The following is a 22,671-nucleotide window of genomic DNA, read 5'->3' as shown; positions in this document are numbered from 1 at the left end:
AATTACAGGATGAATAGTCTTTAATAATAGGTGATAAAGCACAGAATCCACTCAAGAAGATGGGTTGGCCATTGACAAGAACACAGAAAAACAGACATAGATTGGTAGTTGATAGTATGAAGATGAAAAAGTTCTTTTCTAATAACTTTTACTATTTTGGAGATATAAGAAAAAAATTGGCTAGACAGAGGGTTGATCAAGATTTACAAAGACAAAAGCAGTTAAAACTAATAGGCTTTAAAAAAATATTATTTAGGTACTGGAAAACTAACATAATTATAGATAAATACAATTTCCAGATTGCCATGCAGTGCCAAGGTTTACCTTGAGGTCTGTGATCTAGAAATACCGTTAAAAACATTTCCTCCAGTGTGTGTGTGTGTGTGTGTGTGTGTGTGTGTGTGTGTGTGCGTGCATGCATTTTTAAAATTTCTCATAAGTAAGAGTTATTTGTCATGGTAATCCACAATATCCAGACTGAGAAAGAGCAGATAGTCAGGAAATCAAGGAAATTATTTTAAGTAGAAAGAGTGATTAATAGTGCCAAATGCTATTATTCAATCAAAGAAAATAAGACTAAATTTTAACCATTTGAATTTAGCAATGCAGATTGATTTTTTTTAAAGCAGGCTTGTTGGAGTGGAGGGTTCAAACATTTGAAGTGGATTTAAAAGAGACTGTAAGAAAATTAAATTGTTGAGAGTGAGAAAACAGGATTTATTAAAGGAAGATTATTATTTAGGAAGTAATCTTGAAATGGGGTGGTAGCTTTAGGAGGGAGTAAAATAAAAAGCAGGATATTTTTTGCTTATTTTTTCCATTTTATTAATGCATAACTCTGAATGCTTTGTGGAGAAATTGACTGAAGTGTTGATCGAAGAATCAGAGAAACTCACAGGTAGCTTTAGAAGTAGTCTAAGAGATAGATTACAGTGAATTAGATTGGGATTTCCCAGTAGATATGGTAAGGAATGCTTATACTTACCACATAATACATGTTCCATATAGTTCTTGAGGACTTAGTAATACATAAATCAATAACAGTATATACTACTGAACTTTATTTTGGTTTGTGGTTTCAAAGGTTTCAGTCCATATCAACCAGCTCTGTGGCTCTAGGCCTGAGGTAAGGCAGAGCATAATCACAGAAAGGCATTGCAGAGAAAAGACACTCAGCTCATGGCAGCCAGGAAGCACACAAAGAAAGGAAGGGGCTAGAGACAAGCTGTAATACCCAAGAGCCTACCTGAGTGACCTACTTCTTCCAAACATACTCCATCTGCCTAAAGTTTTTGCTTCCCCTAGTTTAGCAAATAGATTAGTCCAATGAGGTAGTTATAGCTGTCAAGATCCAATAATTTCCCCATAGTCCTACTTCTGGACATTGCTGCATTAAGGACCAAGCCTTTGACACGTAAGACTTTAAGGGAGCTTCCAGATCCAAATCATAGCAATTGCTAAGTTCCAGCCTTTGAGAAGAGAAATAGTGGATTACTAAGGACAAAAGGTAATAATCATATGAAAAGGACTTAGATCTGAGATGAGGAGGATACCCCATAAACTCAGCAAAAACATGGAGGATACCATGGGGATCAGGAGCCAATACCAATTCTTGACACCAAAATACCAGGGATGACGTATTCTGCCTTTGTGTCAAAAAAATAAAAATAAAATAAAATGATAGGTCTCTGAATCAGCAAGATAATTGATTCCAAATCTAAAGTAAGTAAATTTTATCTTGAGAAATTCACATGAACTTTTCACATTGGCATTTCCTTCTATCACATAAAATTGAACCCATACATGCTATTGAGCTTGTTATTAGAAAATAACATATTTTTGTACATCTGAGTTATCAAAATAAATTTTGAATCCTGTTATTGAAGAGAAAAGTGGTTAAGCACAATTCAACTGCCTATTTCTGAAGCTGTTCCTGCCTATAACAATAGGAAGTAGAAATGGTAACTGTTATGCTAATAATGCTGCTATTATTGATAAAAAGACATTGTCACCATTGATCTGAAGCTAAATATAATCAAATGCCAAATATTTACCAGAATGCTGAATATTTCTTACTATGGACTTATTTATCAAACCAAAAGCATGACTTTTTATTTAAATTTCTATATTTGCAAAATGTGTAATTTTGAGGTTGAGCCTATCTAGCTCTTACTTTTATTTTCTATTTAATCTTTTTATATTCTATTCTAATACATGATATTAAAATAGAAAATTATTCTATTTTAACATATCATATTAAAATACACACTCAGCTACAAAGTTGTACCAGAGTAGAAAAAACTTTAATAGACTTTAGAGACAAAATGGTGAACTTGATAATGATGGGAAGTGTCTTCATATAGGGAGATAATTGTATTGGAATTGCTTAAAATAATTATGAGCACAACAGAGAAAATATGGCTATGGAAGGAAATAACAGAAGAAGCCTAAGAGCCTAAGACTTCCTACAGAAGGTAAGAGGGTAAATACTAGTTGAAGGAGGACAGGTGGCATATGTTAGGCAATAGAAATAACATGATAAACTATATCATTAGAACACAAAGACAAAAGTCAATTATTAATGATTATATTTTACTAAACTATAACCTATGTTTCATATGATCTAAAAAGATTATTGTATTTATCATGAAATTTGCATATTTGCCTCTATAAAGTAATCAAAAGATAACCTAGTTATCTCAAACACAGAAAATATTATAACTACTTACAATTTTATGTGTGTTTGTGTGTATGAAATATAACTGAGAAAAATATGGAACTTTTAGAAAAAAATAATTAAATTTCATTATTTAAAACTATTTATTTGCATTTCTATATTTTCTAGATGGAACTATAATTCATATTACTAGATCTGGGAAGTACTTAAACATTTTTGTGTTATAGTTTCTAGTAATCATAGAAGGGCTAATATAAATATAGGTATATAGAAATTACCACATGTGTTTGAAGTTCAGAAACACAATTCATAAACTTTTTATATTTTATAAACATATAAGTAGAATCGTGTCTGACTGAGAAAGACTTTTTGCTAAATAATGATTTATTCTATTTTAAAGGCAATTTTTAAAATATTTTTATCTTTGTTAAATAGATACAAAATTAAATTAAGACTTAAATTTATGAGGAAATATTCTTCAAAGCAAAGAATCAAATGATTAATTAATTTTTCTTTTTTATGACAGAACTTAAGCTTTTCATTATATGTCACTGCTGTTTTTTATGACCTCTACATTCATTCAAAATACTATGTGTGAAATTTGGATGCTGTGATATCTTTTATTAATAAAAATATGGATAAATGAATCATAGAATAGTTTTAAGTAATCAATTTTGTACATGTTAGTTTATTGTCAACTCCAGTTCCACTTTCTAGAAATCATCATAACACTTGGAACCATGTCAGTCTTGATTATCACAAAGCATCAACAGGTAATTAAAATAGTCTTGATTATCACAAATCATCAACAGGTAATTCATAGAGTCAAACATTATTGCATTAATAATAATATGTCCACACTTAATATATAATGTGATCTTCCTGAAAGTTTATTGATTTAGAATAGGAAGGATCATGAAATCCTTTCTGGGTATAGAGTTAATAAAAGAATGATTAAGAACTAGATTAAATGAATTAATAGATACCGGTGAAGCTTAATTTTCCTTACATTTGCTGCTATGGTTTAAAGGTTTGGTCTACAACCTGATGACATTGAAAGGTGGGTAAATCTTTAAGAGAAGGGGTAGAATGGGAAATTTTAGGTCACTGGAGGCATGTCCTTGAAGGATTGTGGACCCATGGTCTCTTCTTCTTGCTATCTTTTCTTCCTAACAACCATGAGGTAAATGACTTGCTCACATACTTTCTACCATAATGAAATGCCTCAACACAGGTCCCAAAACAATGAGGTGAACCAACCATGGTCTTAAACTTTCAAAATTCTGAGCTAAAATAAGCTTTCCTCTTCGTAATTTTTAAAAAAATTTAGGTATTTTGTTATAATAATGGAAGGGTGAATATCTCCTTTGATTACCAATTATCAATGCATTGACTGTTCTGTTTAATGTTCTTTCCTCTTGCTTCAATGTAAACTAATTTCATTTCTCACAAATTTTACCTTTTCAGGTGAAGTGAAATTAAGATAAACATAAAACTGGAAGAGAAAGGGATGCATATTTTGGATCTGGCTCTGTCACTATTGGATGTGTGATCTTGGCAAATATAAAAGAGGCATGCAAAAGTTGCGTCTTAAAATGTAAGATTCTCTAAGTAAAATCTTACATTGTCATGACTTCCTGGAAACAGAATAGAAGGGAAATGAATAGACTTGAACATCTTTTCACAAAATCCTAGAGCTTTAGGGGCTGAAAGGAAGAAGGACTTCCAGCAGAGCTTAAGACAAAATAAATGCTACAAGTGTCTGAGAATAACAAAAAGCTTCCTGTATCCTTGAATGACAGAGAAGATCAAATTTGATGTCAAAGTAGCATGTAGAGGAAAACAAGTACATGGAACTCTCTTGAGGAGAATAACCTCCTTTTGAACATGCAGGCATAGGTCATACTTAATATAAAACTAAATGTAACACATACTTTATAATTAAATATTTCCTTACTATATTCAGTGGTAAATTTTACAAGATATAAATTTTTAATTCCTCACCTTCTTCTACAGCTAAAAATGCCCATGTGAGGCAGTTCTGGTCAATACAATATTAACAGAAATCTTTTATTTGTATTCTGGGAAGGATTTCCTGAGAGAAGGGGTCAATGCAGTTGACACCACTCTTTTTCCTTTTCCTGACTGGAGTATAGACATAATGACTAAAAGTGCAACAGCAATTCTGAGTCCTGAAACTATAAATATGAATTAAATACTAAGAAATCATAACCCAGCCTGCTACTGTCAAGCTTGTACCAACCTTGGTTGCTGTCTACCTACAGAGTTCTTATGTAAGAAAAATTAAACCCTATTTATTAAAGTCAATAATTTAATTACGTTTTTTTTTAATTGTCACACAAACACACATCACAAAATCTTTAATTTGCCACTGGTAGCGTATTAGCCAATAGTATTTTTAAACAATGGTAGGCACTTTATTTTGTAATGTAAAGATACAAATCGTGAAAAGAAAAAAAAATTAACTCTTGAAGCATTAGGGTAAATGTAAAATATCAAATGTAAAATATCAAAGCAAGTGCTATATTAAAAGCTTCACAGGAACTTGAAATGTATTTCATTGGTAAATTGCTTGCCTAGCATGCAAGAGGAGAGTGCTTGGTGTGTTATCCTCAACACACGTACACACACATAGTACAGCAGTAGCAGCTTCATAGAATGTTTCACACTCATGTTGAGCTTGATGTGTCATTTCTTATTTCAACACTATCAACTGCATTGACCACAGCAATGTTAACACCATGGTGTATGACTTTGCTGATAGGATATATGTAGTCCTAAATAGAAATCTTAGTAACCCAGAAGAGAAAAGCAATAAAAATCTTAGGAGGTATAGCATTTTATAGCAAAATGTTAATGCTCCTTATTTATGCAATAAAATATGCAGATAATGAGTATGTAAAAAATAATTTAGGCTGAGACTTTTGAGCATGTAATAATTGTTACCAAGATACTTTCCCTGAGACCACCAATATCCTTCAAAAAAGACACTTTAATGTTCTTTTTCAGGTCATGTAACTTTTTAATCTTTTGATCCCTTGTTCTGTTAAGGTCTATAAACAAGTCAAGATGGCGCCTGGCATTTTGCCAGAGGGAGTGGTTTGTGAAGTAACACCAGGGAGCCATTAAGTGTGGAGATTCCTTATTGGTTGACTGTTGTATCTAGTTTATGTTAATTAAGATAAGCTGTGTGTAATGTATATATACCCCTCCTGTCCTACAATAAAGGGCTCCCACTCCTGCTGTATCAATCTACACAAGTTCCTCATCAACAACCGCCCCCCCCTCCCCCCCCCCCCCCGCCCTCCCCGTTATTTTGCTGCAGCCAGACTGCGGCATTGTTCTCTGGAAATGCTTTTACTTCCTTATCATTTTTGCTTGCCAGTGTTACACCCATTTTTCTAGTGATCTTTACTCCTACCAGCAAAGAACTCAGTATTAGAGTCCTCAGAATAGGAACCCATATGAATCTAGCACTACAAAATTCAGATAACAAATTGAGACTTGAATTTGAATACATTCTTGTTAGATACACATCATTATACTGTTGTGCTAAACAATGCAGCTTTTTTAGTGGTCTAATGCATCTCTACCTTTTGTAAGTTCCTTGATAAATTTTATCTTTATGTTTGGATAGTATTTATGTTGTGGAATAATTAATATTAAGATAGCTAACTCCAGATTTTGATTTCTGCTTAACTTTAAAACAAAAACTTTTCACTGATTTTCTTATTTAAACACATACAAGTGTACAGAAAGAGCTAAACTTATTATATTTAAAAAATAAAATTTTTAACAGATAAAGTTAATTTTCTTATTCATATACCCATACTTTTAACTGTATTATAGCCATGCAAAATTACTTCAGATAAATTCTATTTAAAAGGGTATATTAATGTAAATTACATTGAACTATAATCCTAGTACTTACCAAATTGTTGATAAAAGATCATGATTTTAATTCTCATTAATTCTTTTACACTTTGACCAAGAATCTAGACCTTCCTGCCCTTTTTGCATCCAACAAGTTGCCATTTGTGGTTTATAAAAATGAGGTTGTCATGTATTTACGAACAGTAGTATATTGACACAGATGGGACAATCAGTTATAGGTTTACCTGTATACCCAGGAGCACAGAGACAGGTATGTCCACCAGTTCTGTTGACACAATTTTCTCCACCTGGACAAGGTTGGGTTTTACATTCATTTACATTCAATTCACACAAAGATCCATAGTATCCAGGTTCACAGTTACATAAAAATCTAGAGAAATGTAGGAAAATGAGAAATAATAAACAATTATATATATATATATATATATATATATATATATATATATATATACAATTTATGTGCAAATATTAAATTAAAACTTTTGACTTAATTTAAATAAACAATAACATATCCATTTTGGTTTTTAATACAGAATTTTACTTCCAAAATATTTTTTCTGCAAAAATATTTGTTACAAGACATATTTTTAAAGAAATGGGTTGAATAAATAATTATTTAAGTTTGATAAGTATTATTGACCTTAATTCTGTAACTGTGTTTTCTATGGTATTTGTATAAAACCTTCATCTATATTCTCTTTTGAAAGTAAAAGATTACTCTCCTATAAGATAAATGGTACTTTTCTGATATCAAAGTCTTCCAGTTAAAAATTTTTAAAATCCCTTTATCAGCAACAATTTCATGAATACTGAACCATATTGACAGCTGTTTGAAAATCAGATGTAATTCAATGCTTAAATATCAGGTTCAAATATCTACACCTGGTAGAGTATCAGAAGGGCATCAAAAGGTGATGCCTCTTAAATCACTTTTCCATGAAGAAGTATTCATAGAAACTTCACGTGAGTGATCCCTTATTCAATCTCTAATTGTCCCCTCTTTATCTTGTATATTGATCTCTGCTGATTCTGATTTTCCTCAAAATTAACTAGGACTAACAACAGCAAAAAAAGAGATAATTTAACCTGTGTTAAACTCTACCTAAATTGATACATATAAATTAAAATATCAAAATAATTCCATAGATTAAATTTAATTGATAGGAAAAGTACACTTATCAAAAATAGTTTTACCTAGTGTTACATTTTAGATATGAAGTATCACCTAAAAGCTCATGTGTGAGACAATAAATGAACGCTTAGAAGTGTAATTACTGGGTTTTAAAGGCTTAATCCAAACAGCCCGTTAGTCCACTGATGTGGATTAACTGGGTGGGTAACTGTAGGCAGGTAGGTTGTGGCTACAAGAGGTGGGTTGCCAGAGTTAGGCCTTTGGGGTCTATATTTTGTCCCTGGTGAGCAGAGCTTCTCTGCTTCCTGATTGTCATGTTCTGTGCTGCTTTCCTCTTCCACAACTTTCCACCAGGATGTCCTGCCTCACAGTGGGCCCAGACCAATGGAGTTGACTATCTCTGGACTGAGACCCCTGAAAACCATAAGCCCCAAATAAATTTTTCTCTTCAAATTCTTACCAGTTCTTTTGATCACATCAGTGAAAAAGCTGCTGAAACACAGTTTGCTTCTCTTTTAGAAGTCTAGATAAAGAGGTTTTACTGAGTTTCTCCATAATGCTTTTGAGCCAGATTTTATTCTGATTTTCTGAGGAAACTCTAACATCATTTTATAACCACCAGCATTCTACTATTCCAATGCTCCTCTTTTACTCATTTGATACACATTAATTGATTGTCAGACATTTGTCATGCACCCAAAGTCAAGTGCAAGTAAAGCTTGGATTGCTTTTAAATGGATTTTTTTTTTTAAACAGGTTCTTTCTATGTTGCCCAGGCTGGTACTGAACTCCTGGGCTCAAATAATATTCCTGCCTTAAACTTTTAAACAGGTGGGTCTACAGATTCATGCCACCTTGCAGATATTTGCTTGCTTTTGGAAGTGTTATAAGAAGATTAGAAATATACACACGCACACATTGCAGAAAGCAAATGTTACTGGAGACAGGTTTGAAGCATGAAGAAAGCATAGCTAACTGCTAGTGAAGGTATCAAAAAAGAAGAGTGGTAAAGACAGTGGGTTCTTTCTATCAGGTGGACAGAAGGCAAAATTGCATGTGCAGTGTCATGTACATATAAAAGAGAACCATATTTCTCAAGATCTCTATGCAGTTAAGGAATGGATGTAATCACTAATTCAAATACTATGAATCCTTGAATTTATGTTCAAACAATGAAAAGTCTTCTCCTTCTTGCTAATATATCACTATCTAGTGTGAGATGATTTAATGAATCTATTTAATGGCTTACTAAGCTGAAAGTATGCTTGTTAGGATTTGATTGCTAGTGTGTGTTATCAGTGAATTAGGATGATTCTAGTGAATCTCAGAGTGGATAAGAATTATTCATAGAAGGCTCAGCAGTAACAAGTGAAAGCCATCTCAGAAAATGATTTGTTTTGTATATTGATAAATTTAAAAATGTCACATTACTATAAAACAGTGGTTTTTATCTCAATGTCTGTATCCCTTGTATAAACTTATGATAATTCTATATCTCCAGAAGTTCTGAAATCTACTCTCTATTGTGGAATATTGAATATTAGGAAAAAAATTAGGAATATATATTTTCTCAATGATAGACTTATTTTTTTAAAAAAAATTTAGTTGTTGATAGACCTTTATTTTATTTATTTATATGTGGTGCTGAGAATCGAACTCAGTGCCTCGCAAATGCCAGGCAAGTATGCTACCATTGAGCCCCAGTCCCAGCACCTCAATGATAGACTTGTTTATCAAGTCTATCATTTATCATTTATAGATGATCATGACTTGTTTTATCAAAGTATTTTATTCACTTACAAAATTCCCCCCTTTCATTTTGAAAAATAAGAAAATAATAAAATCCCTTGACTTTTTGTATCCTGTTTTCTTTTCTGTGGATTCTGAAATGTTTCTCTGGGGCTTATGAATACCATAAAACTGCAGCCATGAATCAACTTAAAAACAGGAGCTGCTCTCCTTTCATCTTTCTTAACTGAGTCAATGACCTCTATGCTTTTGCCAAATGTTTTTCTAGCCCATCATTTGTTCTTCTTTTGTTACTTGACATTTTACTCTTGGAGCCATCTTTTCCTTTTCTTGTAATCACACATTAAATCAGTGTAGGCATATCTATATAGACGCACAGATTTCCATTCTTTCAATGCATCAAATATATAACTACCATAATTTATTTCATGATGAATTTGTTTGGGATATGAATATTGGTGTCCTCATCAAGTGGTTTCTCTTTCCTTTTGACACATTTCCATCATTCTGTGACCACTCTTTCTAACATAAGATATTCCAGGTTTGTTTTAATACATTCCTGGTCCTAATTCTAGATGAGCCATTTGTTAAGGAATTCCTGGCTCATTTAAGTGAGTAATATTATTTAGAAACAAAGATATTTGATATGTGTATTTTCATATGTATGGATACATATAGCTACATATGCTGAAATATATAATAGTTTAGTTTTAGTTTTTTATCTGAATAGTTTTTTAAAGTATGTATAAAGAGATTTATATTCTTTTAGCTGCCCAGAATTCTCTTTCATTCACTTTTCAATTCGAATTTCCTTCATATTCATAACCTTTTGGTTATGTTTGTAGTTTTTACTAAATGTTATTATTTGCCTACATATCCTTACTTCTAATATACCTAAATTAATGTAAAAATGAGTCATTCTGAAAATTATGCTTTCATTTTTGCTTCTGTTTTATTTATTCATTTATTTTGTATGGCAAATTGAACCCAGAGTTGCTTAACCTCTGAGCCACATCTCCAACATTTTCTATATCTAATTTTGAGACAGGGTCCCGCTAAGTCGCTTAAGGCCTCTCTGGGCTGCTGAGGCTGGCTGTGAATTCACAATACTTCTTCCTAAGGCCCAGGAGCCACTGAGATTACAGGTGTGTACCACTGCACCCAGCTTGGCTTTTGTTTTTAAAGTTGATTTTAGAATATACACATGCATTTGCACACACACACACACACACACACACACACATTGCAAATTTACAAACCTTAGTTGTCAGTATACAGACAACTATGCAAAGGATTTTTTATGCTTATGAATCATAATAATCATTTTATCCAAGAATGCATCACTTCAACTTCAGTATGTTCTTTTGTCTTTTCAGTTTTGGTCAAGACCATTACTAATCTCTCCTATTTCCTAAACCATTTTTTCAGTCTGAAACTCTTTAGCACTGCTTAAATGCACTTCATTTTTCAAAAAAAGTAAGTTCCAAGCATAATTAAAGATTGATAATGTACAGATGACTGTTCAACTGAAGTGTGGAGTATGCCTGCTCTTTTATTAGTGGTTCCAAATACTCCCAGGATTCTAGGGTCAATTTTAAAGATTTCTGAATATCATCTAAAATTTTATAAAGGTTAAAAAACAAAAATCCACAGACCCATTATTGGCAGCAATCCCAATAAAACACATAGTTTACAGGAGATATTTAACTGACTCTATTCTCATCTCCCACCATGATATACAACGTGAGGGCATATATTTTGAGAAGGAAATATTTACTGCAGAACAGCATTTACCTTGAATTTCTGGGTCTAGTCTTTCCCAGAAGAAGTAAAATACAGGTTTTCTGTCTCCTTCCACCTTCTTTTATGATCTGCTCTCTTCCTACTCTTTGGTAATAAGGGAGGCAAGCACAAGACTGAACGTTTGCAGCATTTTACCATGCCTGTTAACCTGGCCCTTTAAAATAATAATGAATAAAAGTGCATAGAGTATGTCTGATGGCTTCTCACCAAATCTCTCCTACTGGCTAACATGAACAATCCATCCAGCTTTGGCATAGTTTTGCTTTCATTAATACCTGCTGAGGCTCCCTTTATGCTTCACATACCATTTGAGGCTAAAGGAAAAATAAAAGTGAATCTTCATTTTTGTTAATGTCTTAAGTGATTCAAATTGGTAATAATTATTTCATTTTACATTATAGGTTCCTAAAACATTTTTTTCTTTATAGAAGCACAATTTTAACAACTTAAATACACATATATAAAACATCCTACATTCCAAGAAAACAATTGAGATGATGAAATATATATTTTTGATGAAATTAAGATTCTAACTCAAATGCATGACTTTTGCTTCAAAAATTTTAGGAGAATCAAACTTAAACCTAATGTCAAAGTATGGAAAATCTTTATTTTATTTTTAATTGGATAAACATGTTTTTTCAAACATACTTTTGTATGCTTTCAGATATCTTTTCAAAATACTTTTCTAGTTACTGAGATGCATTTGAACAGATGAATATTGAGGAAAATCCAATACATAAAGTAGAGATAAGGAAGAGTAAATATGACTTACCTGAAGTGATATTGACACAATAAAAGATTACATAGAGCAAAATAGAAGATAATCACTTCGATTTTTAAGTCCTAAAATTAGCTTATGTTTACATTTTATGTACATCATTCTTTTATATTATTTGAAGAATTAATAAGTAGAAGAATTATTCTTATATTTCTAGAAAGCTGAGTTATTAAAAATGTAATCACTACACAGATTAAATATTACAAGAGCCAAGATGTAGCATAGATTTTTTAAAAAAGAATTTTTATTTAAAAATCTGTTTGCCATAAATTTAATCTATGTTTATTTTAATATATAATTTTACTAAAAACTGTAAAATAAAAAAAAAAAACTATAGAATATCACTCATGAAACTTTCTTTTTTTCAATTTATTTATTTATTTATTTTTTTGGTACCAGGGATTGAACTCAGGGGCACTCACCAGGAAGCCACATCCCCAGCCCTATTTTGTATTTTATTTAGAGACAGGGTCTCACTGAGTTGCTTAGTGCCTTGCTTTTGCTGAGACTGAATTTGAACTCACAATCCTCCTACCTCAACCTCCCAAGCCACTGGGATTACAGGCGTGTACCATCCCTACCAGCTCACTCATGAAACTTTCTGATAAGAAATTTTAGCTTTTGTTAAAGTAGTTCAAATTTTGAAATTCATAATAAATCTTAAAGCATTTAATATTTTTCCTTTATGATACTATTCTACTACTCTTCTCTGCATTTCTCATTCACATATTTTATATTAATAAGTATGTTTTAGAATTCAAATAATCTATCTTTGCAAATGGATAGATATTCTTAGGTCAAATTTTTTGAACTTAAATGTAAATAAATCATTCAAATAATATTTTAAACTTTTGTTTTTAGGCTTTTCATGTTTAAGACATGCTATAAATATTATGGCTTGCATATTTTAATTTTTAATGAATATAGACATATCTTAATATATAAAGTATAAGAAATATAGTAATTTGAAAACTTGTATATGGCAAAATCCATCAAATTTAATATTAATCTAAGAAAATACTGAATATGCAATGAGATGCATAGTTTATTTTGCTTGTTTTAATTGTATTGGAGTCCTTCTAAAACTTTTAAACTAACAAATAGTATTCATACATATTTCTGGGGTACACTATAATATCTCAGCACACATATACAACATGTAATAATTAAGTTAGGGTAATTAGAATTTCTGTTTTCTCAAATATTTTCATTTCTATATGTTAGGAATCTTTGGATTTTTTAGGTATTTGGAAACATACAGATATTTGTTGTGGAATATATTCACTTATTGTACTATAGAATACTTGAACTAATTCTCCTGTCATCAAACTTATATCCTTCTTCCCTTCTGCGTTTCTCATCTTCTATTGGTTACTCTTCTACTCTCTACTTGTATAAGATAACCTCTTTAACTCCAGTAATGAGTGAGAATGTGTGATGTGGTCCAAGATACTAACTGAAACATTCAGACAATGCTAATGACTAGATTATTCAATGTTGTAGAGAGTATTAATATTCCATTTTCAAAATTATATAGAAAAAATAAACATAATTACCAGAGGTAGAAATGTCAACACCAAGGTTCAATGATTCTGTTTCAATTGATGTAACTTAGAATAACACTATGGCTGGTACATTTGGAGAAATAGTTTAAAACCTTATGTATATAATCTAATTATTAAAATCATTGATAAGACAAAAAATAAATTATCCAATTATTTATGACCAGTAGAATGATAAAACATTGCTGGCATATATGAAATATTCTATAAAACTTGAAAATGAGCAACAGACATTATAGAAAACTTTTCATTGAAAAATATTTTTCACAAGACTGGAGAAAATTATTTCACATATGTGAATATGTACATTAAAGAGCAAATTTAAAAGATTACAGACAAATAATTAACACAGTAAATTACAGGGAAAATGATAAACATAAATTCAGGTTACTCAATATAATTAATTGGGTAGGATGGAGGAGGTTGTACTTAGGGATAAGCACAAATGTATCAGTAAAGTTCAGCTTCCTAAGTTGCATAATGGGTATATGTGCACTCACTTTATTATTTGTTAAATTGCACACATGCAATCATTGATTTAATGAAAAGTAGTTTCTAACCTGTTTTCAAGATCCACACATGTTCCATTATTTTTGCAAGGCTTAGAGGAGCACTCATTAATTTCTATTTCACATAGAGGTCCAGAAAACCCGGGTCTGCAAACACATCTTTAAAACAACACAAAAAAGTGAAGTAACTGTATTAGTATAAATATAAAGAATTGAAAACTTCAACTGATTGTAGCATAGCTACTTTTTAGTAGTCACATATGTTGCTTAATTTGTTAGTTGAAATTCTAAACATTTATCCTGATATATTCAGACACATAAACAGACATCTAGGTTTTGTTTGTTTTTCTCTACCTGAAATTGTTGATCTCATCTTCACAGTCACCATAATTCTGACAGGGAAGAGAGAGACACTCATTCTTATCAATTTCACACTGTTCACCTTCAAATCCTAAAGGAGAGATGAAGTGGGTGTGGATGAGCAATTGTTGCAATAGAATGTGAAGCTTCAGAATCTGTGAACAGGAATCCAGGCAATATGTTCTGATGGAAATTTAAAAGAAGTAGAAGAAACAACTTTATTTCAGACTTCTTATACAACTATCAAAATAGTATATGAATAAAATTACACCACTGTCTATATTAATGAGATCAAACAGAAGAATCAAAAGAAGATGTTCTACTTAATCTCCTGGAAATGTACAGTCGTGGCAAATGTTGCTATTGTTTTACAAGGTATTTAAATGTTTGACCAAGAAGGACTGAAATGAACTGTAAAGCAAATGAATTAATTTGATGACCAATCTTCAAGTAAAATTGAGCTTCAATGATCAAATTTATTCAAGACAGTTAGCAGATGTGGCAAATTATTTAATTGCCTTTCACATCCAAGTGATTCAGAGAAAACAAATTATTGTGATTCATAGCTGCATAATCAGTCATCCATTTAAATATTTGCCAGTTATATTAAAAAATAAAAGTGAAAGAAAGTTATGTAGACCAATAAGAGAGGCAATTATAATGATAGCAATACATCCATATCTGAAAAAGTGTCCATAACTCATCCCTTTTAAAACTATAATAAAATATTTTATTATTCATAATGACCATTTAAACAATTATTTCCATAGTCATTTAGTAACAAAATATATACTTAGTCTAATGATTTTTAGTACTTTTTCTATAGTTATTTTAAAAATATCAAAACAAAATGATTTTCCTTTCTCTTTTCCACTGATAAAACTAGGACTGAATAATTGTGGTAACATAAATGTCAATATTCATTGGGGTTCATTTAGTTTGAGAAACATAAGGTCACTCAAGTTACTTTGAGGAAACTATTGCTCTCATATACATAGACTAGGATTTAAACTGAGATGTATCTGAAGGAGAATGTGGTCTAGTTACCAGTGAGTGACTGCTCTCCTCTCACAGCTCTCGTTCCTATTTCTTCTCATATAGCTTCTGTTTCCATCACAACTACCTCTCCATGTTCAAAGCTTTAGATCATCAGTAATGTTGGTGTGTGAATGATACAGCACAACTTCCTTGATCACTCCCTCTATATCCTGACCCAACAGCATCAGCATCTACTGCTGGGAAAATTGCCCTCCGTATTTTCTCAGATTTTCCTGTGGAACATGGAATAGACCTGCTTTCTCTTTTCCAAACACATCACAAGTCATGGTCATTCTCTTCCTCTGTGGTGTATATCATTGGATAAAACTCTAAACCTTTCTCCCATTGGAGTTGGTCAGGGAGGATGGTATGACATCTTGTAAAATCTGGCTGCCTCTTTACAGAGGACATAATATGGAAAATTAAAAATTAATTAATCAAAAGAAAACAAAAGGAGTAAAAGAAATTCAGTACAGATACAGCAAATAGAACACAAATGGCAAGATGGCTAACTTAAAGCTACACATATCAATAATCACATTAAATATAATTTATAAACACTAACAAAAAGGTAAAGAGAGAGTAAATAAAATACAAGAAGCAAATCAATGATATCTAAAGAAAATTTACTTGAACTGTAAAGAAGATGAAGGTTAAAAGTAGAAAGGTAGAATGAAGATGCTTCAAGAAGCACTAATTATAGAAGAACTGGAGTATTTATGGGACTACATAGCCTTCAGGACAACTTTTCTTCACTTTCAGAGCCTTATGTTAACTTCTGAAGTTATGGGCTTATAATTCATTAATGTGCTAGATTTTGTATCTTTAGTGTCAAAATAAAATTGACATGAAATTTTCCCAGTTAACATGTTTCTCTTCTTTTAAATGAGCAAGTTATTATTGATACAACTTCACCATTCTGCAGTCACCATTCCTGTTTTTTATATCTAAGTTGTAAATGTCATAGTAGATATAAAGTCCTCATATTTTCTGAGGGTGTTCAAGTCTTTAAGTATTTTATTGTAGTTGGAATTTTTTTTACACGTTTAAGATTTACAAAGATGGATGCATTTTAGCATCCTTCTTTTCAGCAAGATTAGTTGTTTTTTTGTTTGTTTGTTTGTTTTGGCACTGGAGCTCAGAGGCACTGGCTGACTAAGAAACATCAGTAATCCTTTAGATCTCAATAAGGCTGATGAATCAGAACACTCAGAACCTGAGTCAAGAATAGCTTACAGGATAACCTGTTTTCCATGATTTTGCCTTATTCATTAAGCTTGACATTTCTTAGAGTTTTGTTAGATAGAGTTTTGTAACAGGTCAATGGGCTGGAGAAAATGAGATTGCTGAAATGCAGTAGACGTTTGGAGAAAACATAAGGTAAATATGGAAAGCATTCAAAATGAGCCAAAGTTTTACTAAGGAAGCTCACTTTTTAGGGACTTTAAAGACATGAGGTTTGTACATACTTAGTCTCAAACTAAACATTTAATAGTCCATAGTCCATAGTTTAAATTTGCTTGTGAGAGGAGTACTTGTTTTGAATATATGCAGTTAGAGATAAAAGGCTCTCCAAATAGAAAGTACAATGAATTATTATTATTTTATTTTATTTTTTGGTGTGTGTGGAGGTATTGGGGATTGAACCCAGGGGCACTGAACCACTGAGCTACATCCCCAGTTCCATGTTGTACTTTATTCAGAGACAGGTCTCACTGAGTTGCTTAGTAATTTGTTATTGCTGAGGCTGGCTTTGAAATCTGGATCCTCCTATCTCAGCCTCTGGTGCCACTAGGATTACAGGTGTGCACAACTATCTCCCAACTATAGTAAGGTTCTTGTTGTTTACAAAAAGAAAGGCATTCTCCGAGGAGTAAATGGATATTTTCTTCATTTTTTTTTTCTTTAACATCTTACCTGTGTTTTTCTATAGCAAATGAAAATGAATACATAATACTATTTTATCTGGTATGGTGGCACACACACCTATGATCTCAGTGACTAAGAGGCTGAAGATCACAAGTTCAAGACCAGCCTCTGAAATTTACTGAGACCCTATCACAAAATAAAACATCAAAAAGGGTTATAAATGTAGCCCAATACCAATATAACAACTGCAATAACAATGTTTTTATATTTTCCAACTCCTTCAAAACATGGGAAATTAGTAAGATTGAAGTAAAATCTAGGATCTATACCAATTCAGATTACACATATCATTTAAGAAACTATTTAATATAGTCTTTCTAAAAAATTCAGGCTTTTGCATTGGATTATATAGAAGAGATGGTACTGAAGAAGTACATTAACAAGGGAGATTTGCATAAAAGATTGTAAAGAAGCATTTTATCATTGTGAACTACAGTTTTAACTATTCTCACTTTAGATGTGATACAAGTTGGAGTAATTTAAAATGAAAATAAATGGAGAAAACAAGAGTGTAAGGAAAGCAAAAGCAGACAGAAGCAAGGTGCACAGGCACAGCAAAAGCTGCTCTCCTGATCTGCTAGATTTATTTATTTCAATAGGTTACTTTAGGTCATTGGCATCATTAGTACCTATTGTTCACTGTTACTACTACTCAGGTTGTAGACTTAGCAACATTATGCAGCCTATTTCTCAGTTACATACTAAGTTGCATTCTGCAATGTTAGGAGTTTTGTGTAGATCTCAAGAAAGTTCATTGTATAAAGTTACTGTTATGTAGACAGATTTGGGCTTAGTGAAATACTGTGGTTGTCTAACAAGAGAGTTCCTTTATTCCCAGAATAAAGGAAGTAAAAGGCTTAGTAAATACCCAGAAGCTGAGTATCTGAAATCAAGGTCAAGGTTGATAAGACTCTATCTAGTACAGAGCCTCCTCACAAAGGACATTACCATAGCAGGTAGGCATTGCACATGTATTAGTTATCTTACTAATTGCTGGGAGAAACTTCAGAATATTCCAAGTATGGAAAACGGGGTTCCTGTTACCCCTTGGTAGTTTGCTCACCAGAGGAACCCTGCCTTGTGTTTTTCCACAGCCAGAATCCTTACACAAGAGTATATCACGATATGTATTCCAATAAGGTGGTTAAATATCACATATTTAAATGTAAAACTAAGGATGCTAAAATTATTTTCAAAAATATTATTTATTTCTTAATTAAAAATCTAATTTAGCCAGATTTTAAGACTTTATAAAAACAAAAACCCTGAATTCTTTCTTAACAAGTCAGTTTTTTTTTTAAGTTTGTTGTTTTACTTAAAATATTTTAATGTAAATGCTGTTATTTACCAAAGTAACTAATTTTTGAAAATAAATGTGATGGTTTTGTTTATAAACTGAGATAAAATTCAAAATAAACAAATTATCACTCATAAAAGAATATTAGAAAACAAATATATTTCAAAAATAAAATTATTTTAAATGTTTAACTGTATACACATACATACTTGCACTATAGAACACATTCACATGTTTTATCTAAAGTCATCTTTATTCCCCTAATCTTCATGTGGATTTTACATTTTTTAATTTTTTTTTGCCTAACACTTGAATTTGAACCCAATTTATTTATCTTCTCTCATTTCACTTTTCCATTCACTGTATATGTTAACTATTAAACTTTTGGCTATTTATGATGTAAAAAAATGCTATCTTTAGACAGGCTATAGATTTATTGGCAGCTTAGCTGGGAGGGATATCTGACTATTCACAGAATTGATTAAAAAAGAAAGAAAGAAAGAAAAGAAAAGTTATAGGAACCACTAGAATTCCTTCTTTTCAAATAGTGCTACTGCCATACAGATGTCTGCATACAGGCAACATGGCAGTTGACTGCACCAACTTAAAAATTATCTCAGAAGTAGAAAGACCCTACTCTCAGCATCAATTCTAAGGAAAAATTCTGAGTGTCAATATTCTAATCACATGATCAGACCTAAATCAATATTTCTGCCAAAGGGATGGTGTTTGCTATATACCTTAGCTTGGGTTCTTTCAAAAGAAGAATCAGAGATAATAATATGCATATAAGTAGTCTATTTTAGAGACAATTCCTGGAATTATTACAAGGGAGTGATGAATAGAACAGAGAAAGGAGGAATGCTTAATGAGCATGGCATTGAAATGGGCAATGTGTCATTGTTGAGGTTTTGCTTGCTGGAGAACGATTTAGAAATCATCTAGAACTACCTTAGGCCTTTTTGTGGTGCTGTAACAGAATACTCGAAATTGGATAATGTATAAATAAGAGATGTATTTCTTATAGTTCTGAAAGTTGGAAAGACTTGCATATCACTGGGTCCTTCTTGCTGCATTAACCTACATCAGAAGGCAGAACAACTAAAGGATACTTTGTATATGCAGGCAAGAGAGAGAAAAACAAACAAAAAAAAAGAGAAAAAGAAAAAGAAAAAGAAAAAAAGAGAGAGGGAAGGATTTTAAATCCAATCCTCCTTCAGAAACCCACTCCTGCAATAGCTCATCCATTTCTGTGGAAGTAACATTAATCCACTCTTGAAGGTAGAACCTTTGGAACCCAACCATATCTCAGTACTGTTGCACTGGGGACTCAGTTTCTAACACAGATAATTCTGGGAACACATTTAAATCATAGAAACTACACAACTCAGAGTTTGTCACTCTGAACAAGAAAGCTGAGCACTCATTCACAAATCATCCTTGTGTATTTTCTGCCACAATTTCAGAACCTCTTACTGTGTTGGACTTTCAGGTTAGTTAATTTGTATATCTCGCCCTTAAAATTTACATTTCTTGAGGATATGTCTTTGCCATGTTCAATTTCTCTAGAACCTTTCTCAAGAATTGACATGTCATAAAAGACCATGATGTTTGTTGAGTCAGTTAATAAAGGAAAACATTTTTAGATTTCCAGTATGCTACCAGCAAGTAATTACAAGGCTGTTGTGTATGATATATAGATAATACTTTTGAAAATAAAAATAAATTTTGTGTACTATAAAATAAATTTTAGTAACATAAATTGATTGCACACTAAATAACCAAAACTAACACTATTAGGGAGTCAAATTCCATTTGTTTCTAGGAATCTTACATAATTGTATTTACCTTTGTATGTGCTATATTTTATTTAATAAAAAACTGATTCTTTTCAATCACAGATATTTCTTCATACAAATAGCATACTATATAAAACAAACCTGTATTAAGTTATTACTTCTGCTTTCTTCTTTGTCTACCTATTTTCCGCTACAAAATACTCATTATATGTACAAATCAAATTAGCTCACCTTAGTTCTAATCAAAAGACAGAAGCATTGTCCTGACTTTCTCTAGCAAAACATGATCACAACAGTTTTGGTATTTTTATTATCCCTAAAAATTTTTTAAGATGCTCATGTTGCATGAAAATAAATTAGATTATTTGCACTATAACTTTCTGTCAAACTAACCAAAATAGTTTACCTCCTGAGGAGTAAGTTTTTCATAAATTCAAAAGACTTCTACTTGGTGGTTTTTCAGGATGTATCAGAATGCCATTTACAGTTATCTACATGTAGTTACATAATTACTCTAGATCTAGAATTTTATGTATGTTCATATTTAAATGATGATAGGCCCTTGTAACCCTTAAGTTTCAGGGTTGTTTTTTAATGTCCTGCCATTTTTTTTATCAGCTGACACAACAACAATTTGCAAAAAGATCCAATAGGGCTTCCATATCCCATATCTGAAGAAGATGTTGTCTTATGTTTCCTTTGTCTCACAACTAAACTGATCAGGTAACTTCAAGTGAATTTGGGGAATAGATAAAGACACATACACAGAAAGTGCCTTTTCTTTGGGTTCAGTGACAGCTCCTAAGTTGCAGCTCCCACAAGGGGGACGAGGCAGGCAAGAAAGAGAGTGAGGAGAACATGCTGAACCCTTTTATTGGGTAGAAGGCATTCAAATGTGGCAAGGGGTCAGGTTTCAGGGGATTGAGTCTAGCATTCTGATGTTTTTGCTGTCAGTAAGTTGACTGACATCTAGGAAGGCCATGCCCATCTCATGTGCTGTGTGGGGATCATAGGCAGAGCAAGGGAAAAGACCCTTAAGTTGCCTGCCTAAACAGAGGGGCAATGTCTGTTCAGTCCACCCTGTGTGTTCAGTGCTCATAGTTGACACACACACACAGTCCATGGCTGGCTTGCCACATCTCCACATTCTCATCACTCAGAGCTAAGGGGCACTCGGTTTCTATGTGGCAGTTCCCGATATTTCCTTATACTTTTAATTTCGATACCTCTTAAAATAGAATTTGAGCCTTTCCTTAAGAAAACTTATATCTTTAATGATAGCTTTCAGGTAAACTTATTTAATCTTAAATAAAACCTATATAAGCAACTCATTGCATAACTTCCCATTTTAGTTTTCTAAGGTTATTTTTTTTTAAAGCAATCTGAGTCTTTAGTTTTGATCTATTCCAGAGTTTGAATTACTAATGAAACTGGTGTTTTTAGATGATACTAGATTCCCTATTTCACCGAATTTCCTTTTGGGTTCTTGTCTCGCAAATTTGAAGAATAAAATCCATTGACAAAAATGAAAGGTAAGAGTAAGTGGAATAAGATTCACTTAGGAGAGAAGAGATTGGAACCTTGAGATATGGGAGGGGGGCAGATAGTAGAAAAAAACATTTAGATGTGTTTGCTTAGGTGCTTATATGGTTTGGGGTAGAGTGTAGAGAAAAATCTGTTAAATAGGCATTGAAAAAGTATTGACTGTGTCTTTTAGACTGAATGTTAATCCTTTCTTTAAGTCTGATCTGGATTCACTTTCAACTTCCATTTTCTAGCCTCTCTAGAAAAAAGGAGTTGGCTGAAATTTTCCCACAGGCGAGCCTCAAAGACTTTTACATTTGAAATTCATCTTGATGGTGCCAATTAATATCTCTACTAGTTAGTCTCTGGGTGTGGCCTGTGCATTTGAATCAGACCCTAGTTGGGACCCACTGCCTGACCATTATCTATTCTTATTCACTAATGGCAATATTAAATAGGCATTATTAGAGCAGTTAGGACTGATTTAGAGAAACTCACTCAGTCCAAAGAATTTACTAACCTAGTCATATTTCCTTGGAATTCTTGGTATGAAATCTCAAGGAAGAGCTGATTTTACTCCTTAAAATAGTAAATCT

The 22,671-nt window shown here is 32.2% G+C and overlaps 1 protein-coding gene across 1 annotated transcript in view; it reads right to left on the bottom strand.

The window, feature by feature from the left end:
• Eys (EGF-like photoreceptor maintenance factor) overlaps positions 1-22,671 on the bottom strand; it is a 1,514,165-nt gene that overhangs the window by 986,704 nt on the left and 504,790 nt on the right. The window contains 3 exon segments of the mRNA XM_077109730.1: positions 6,817-6,962; positions 14,180-14,287; positions 14,483-14,579. Of these exon segments, the coding sequence (XP_076965845.1) occupies positions 6,817-6,962; positions 14,180-14,287; positions 14,483-14,579 (351 nt within the window).

Source organism: Callospermophilus lateralis, chromosome 6, assembly GCF_048772815.1.
Source record: "Callospermophilus lateralis isolate mCalLat2 chromosome 6, mCalLat2.hap1, whole genome shotgun sequence".
NCBI classification, from domain to species: Eukaryota; Metazoa; Chordata; class Mammalia; order Rodentia; family Sciuridae; genus Callospermophilus; species Callospermophilus lateralis.
The sequence above is the reverse complement of the archived record's forward strand: the minus strand, read 5'-3'. Positions and strand labels throughout refer to the sequence as shown.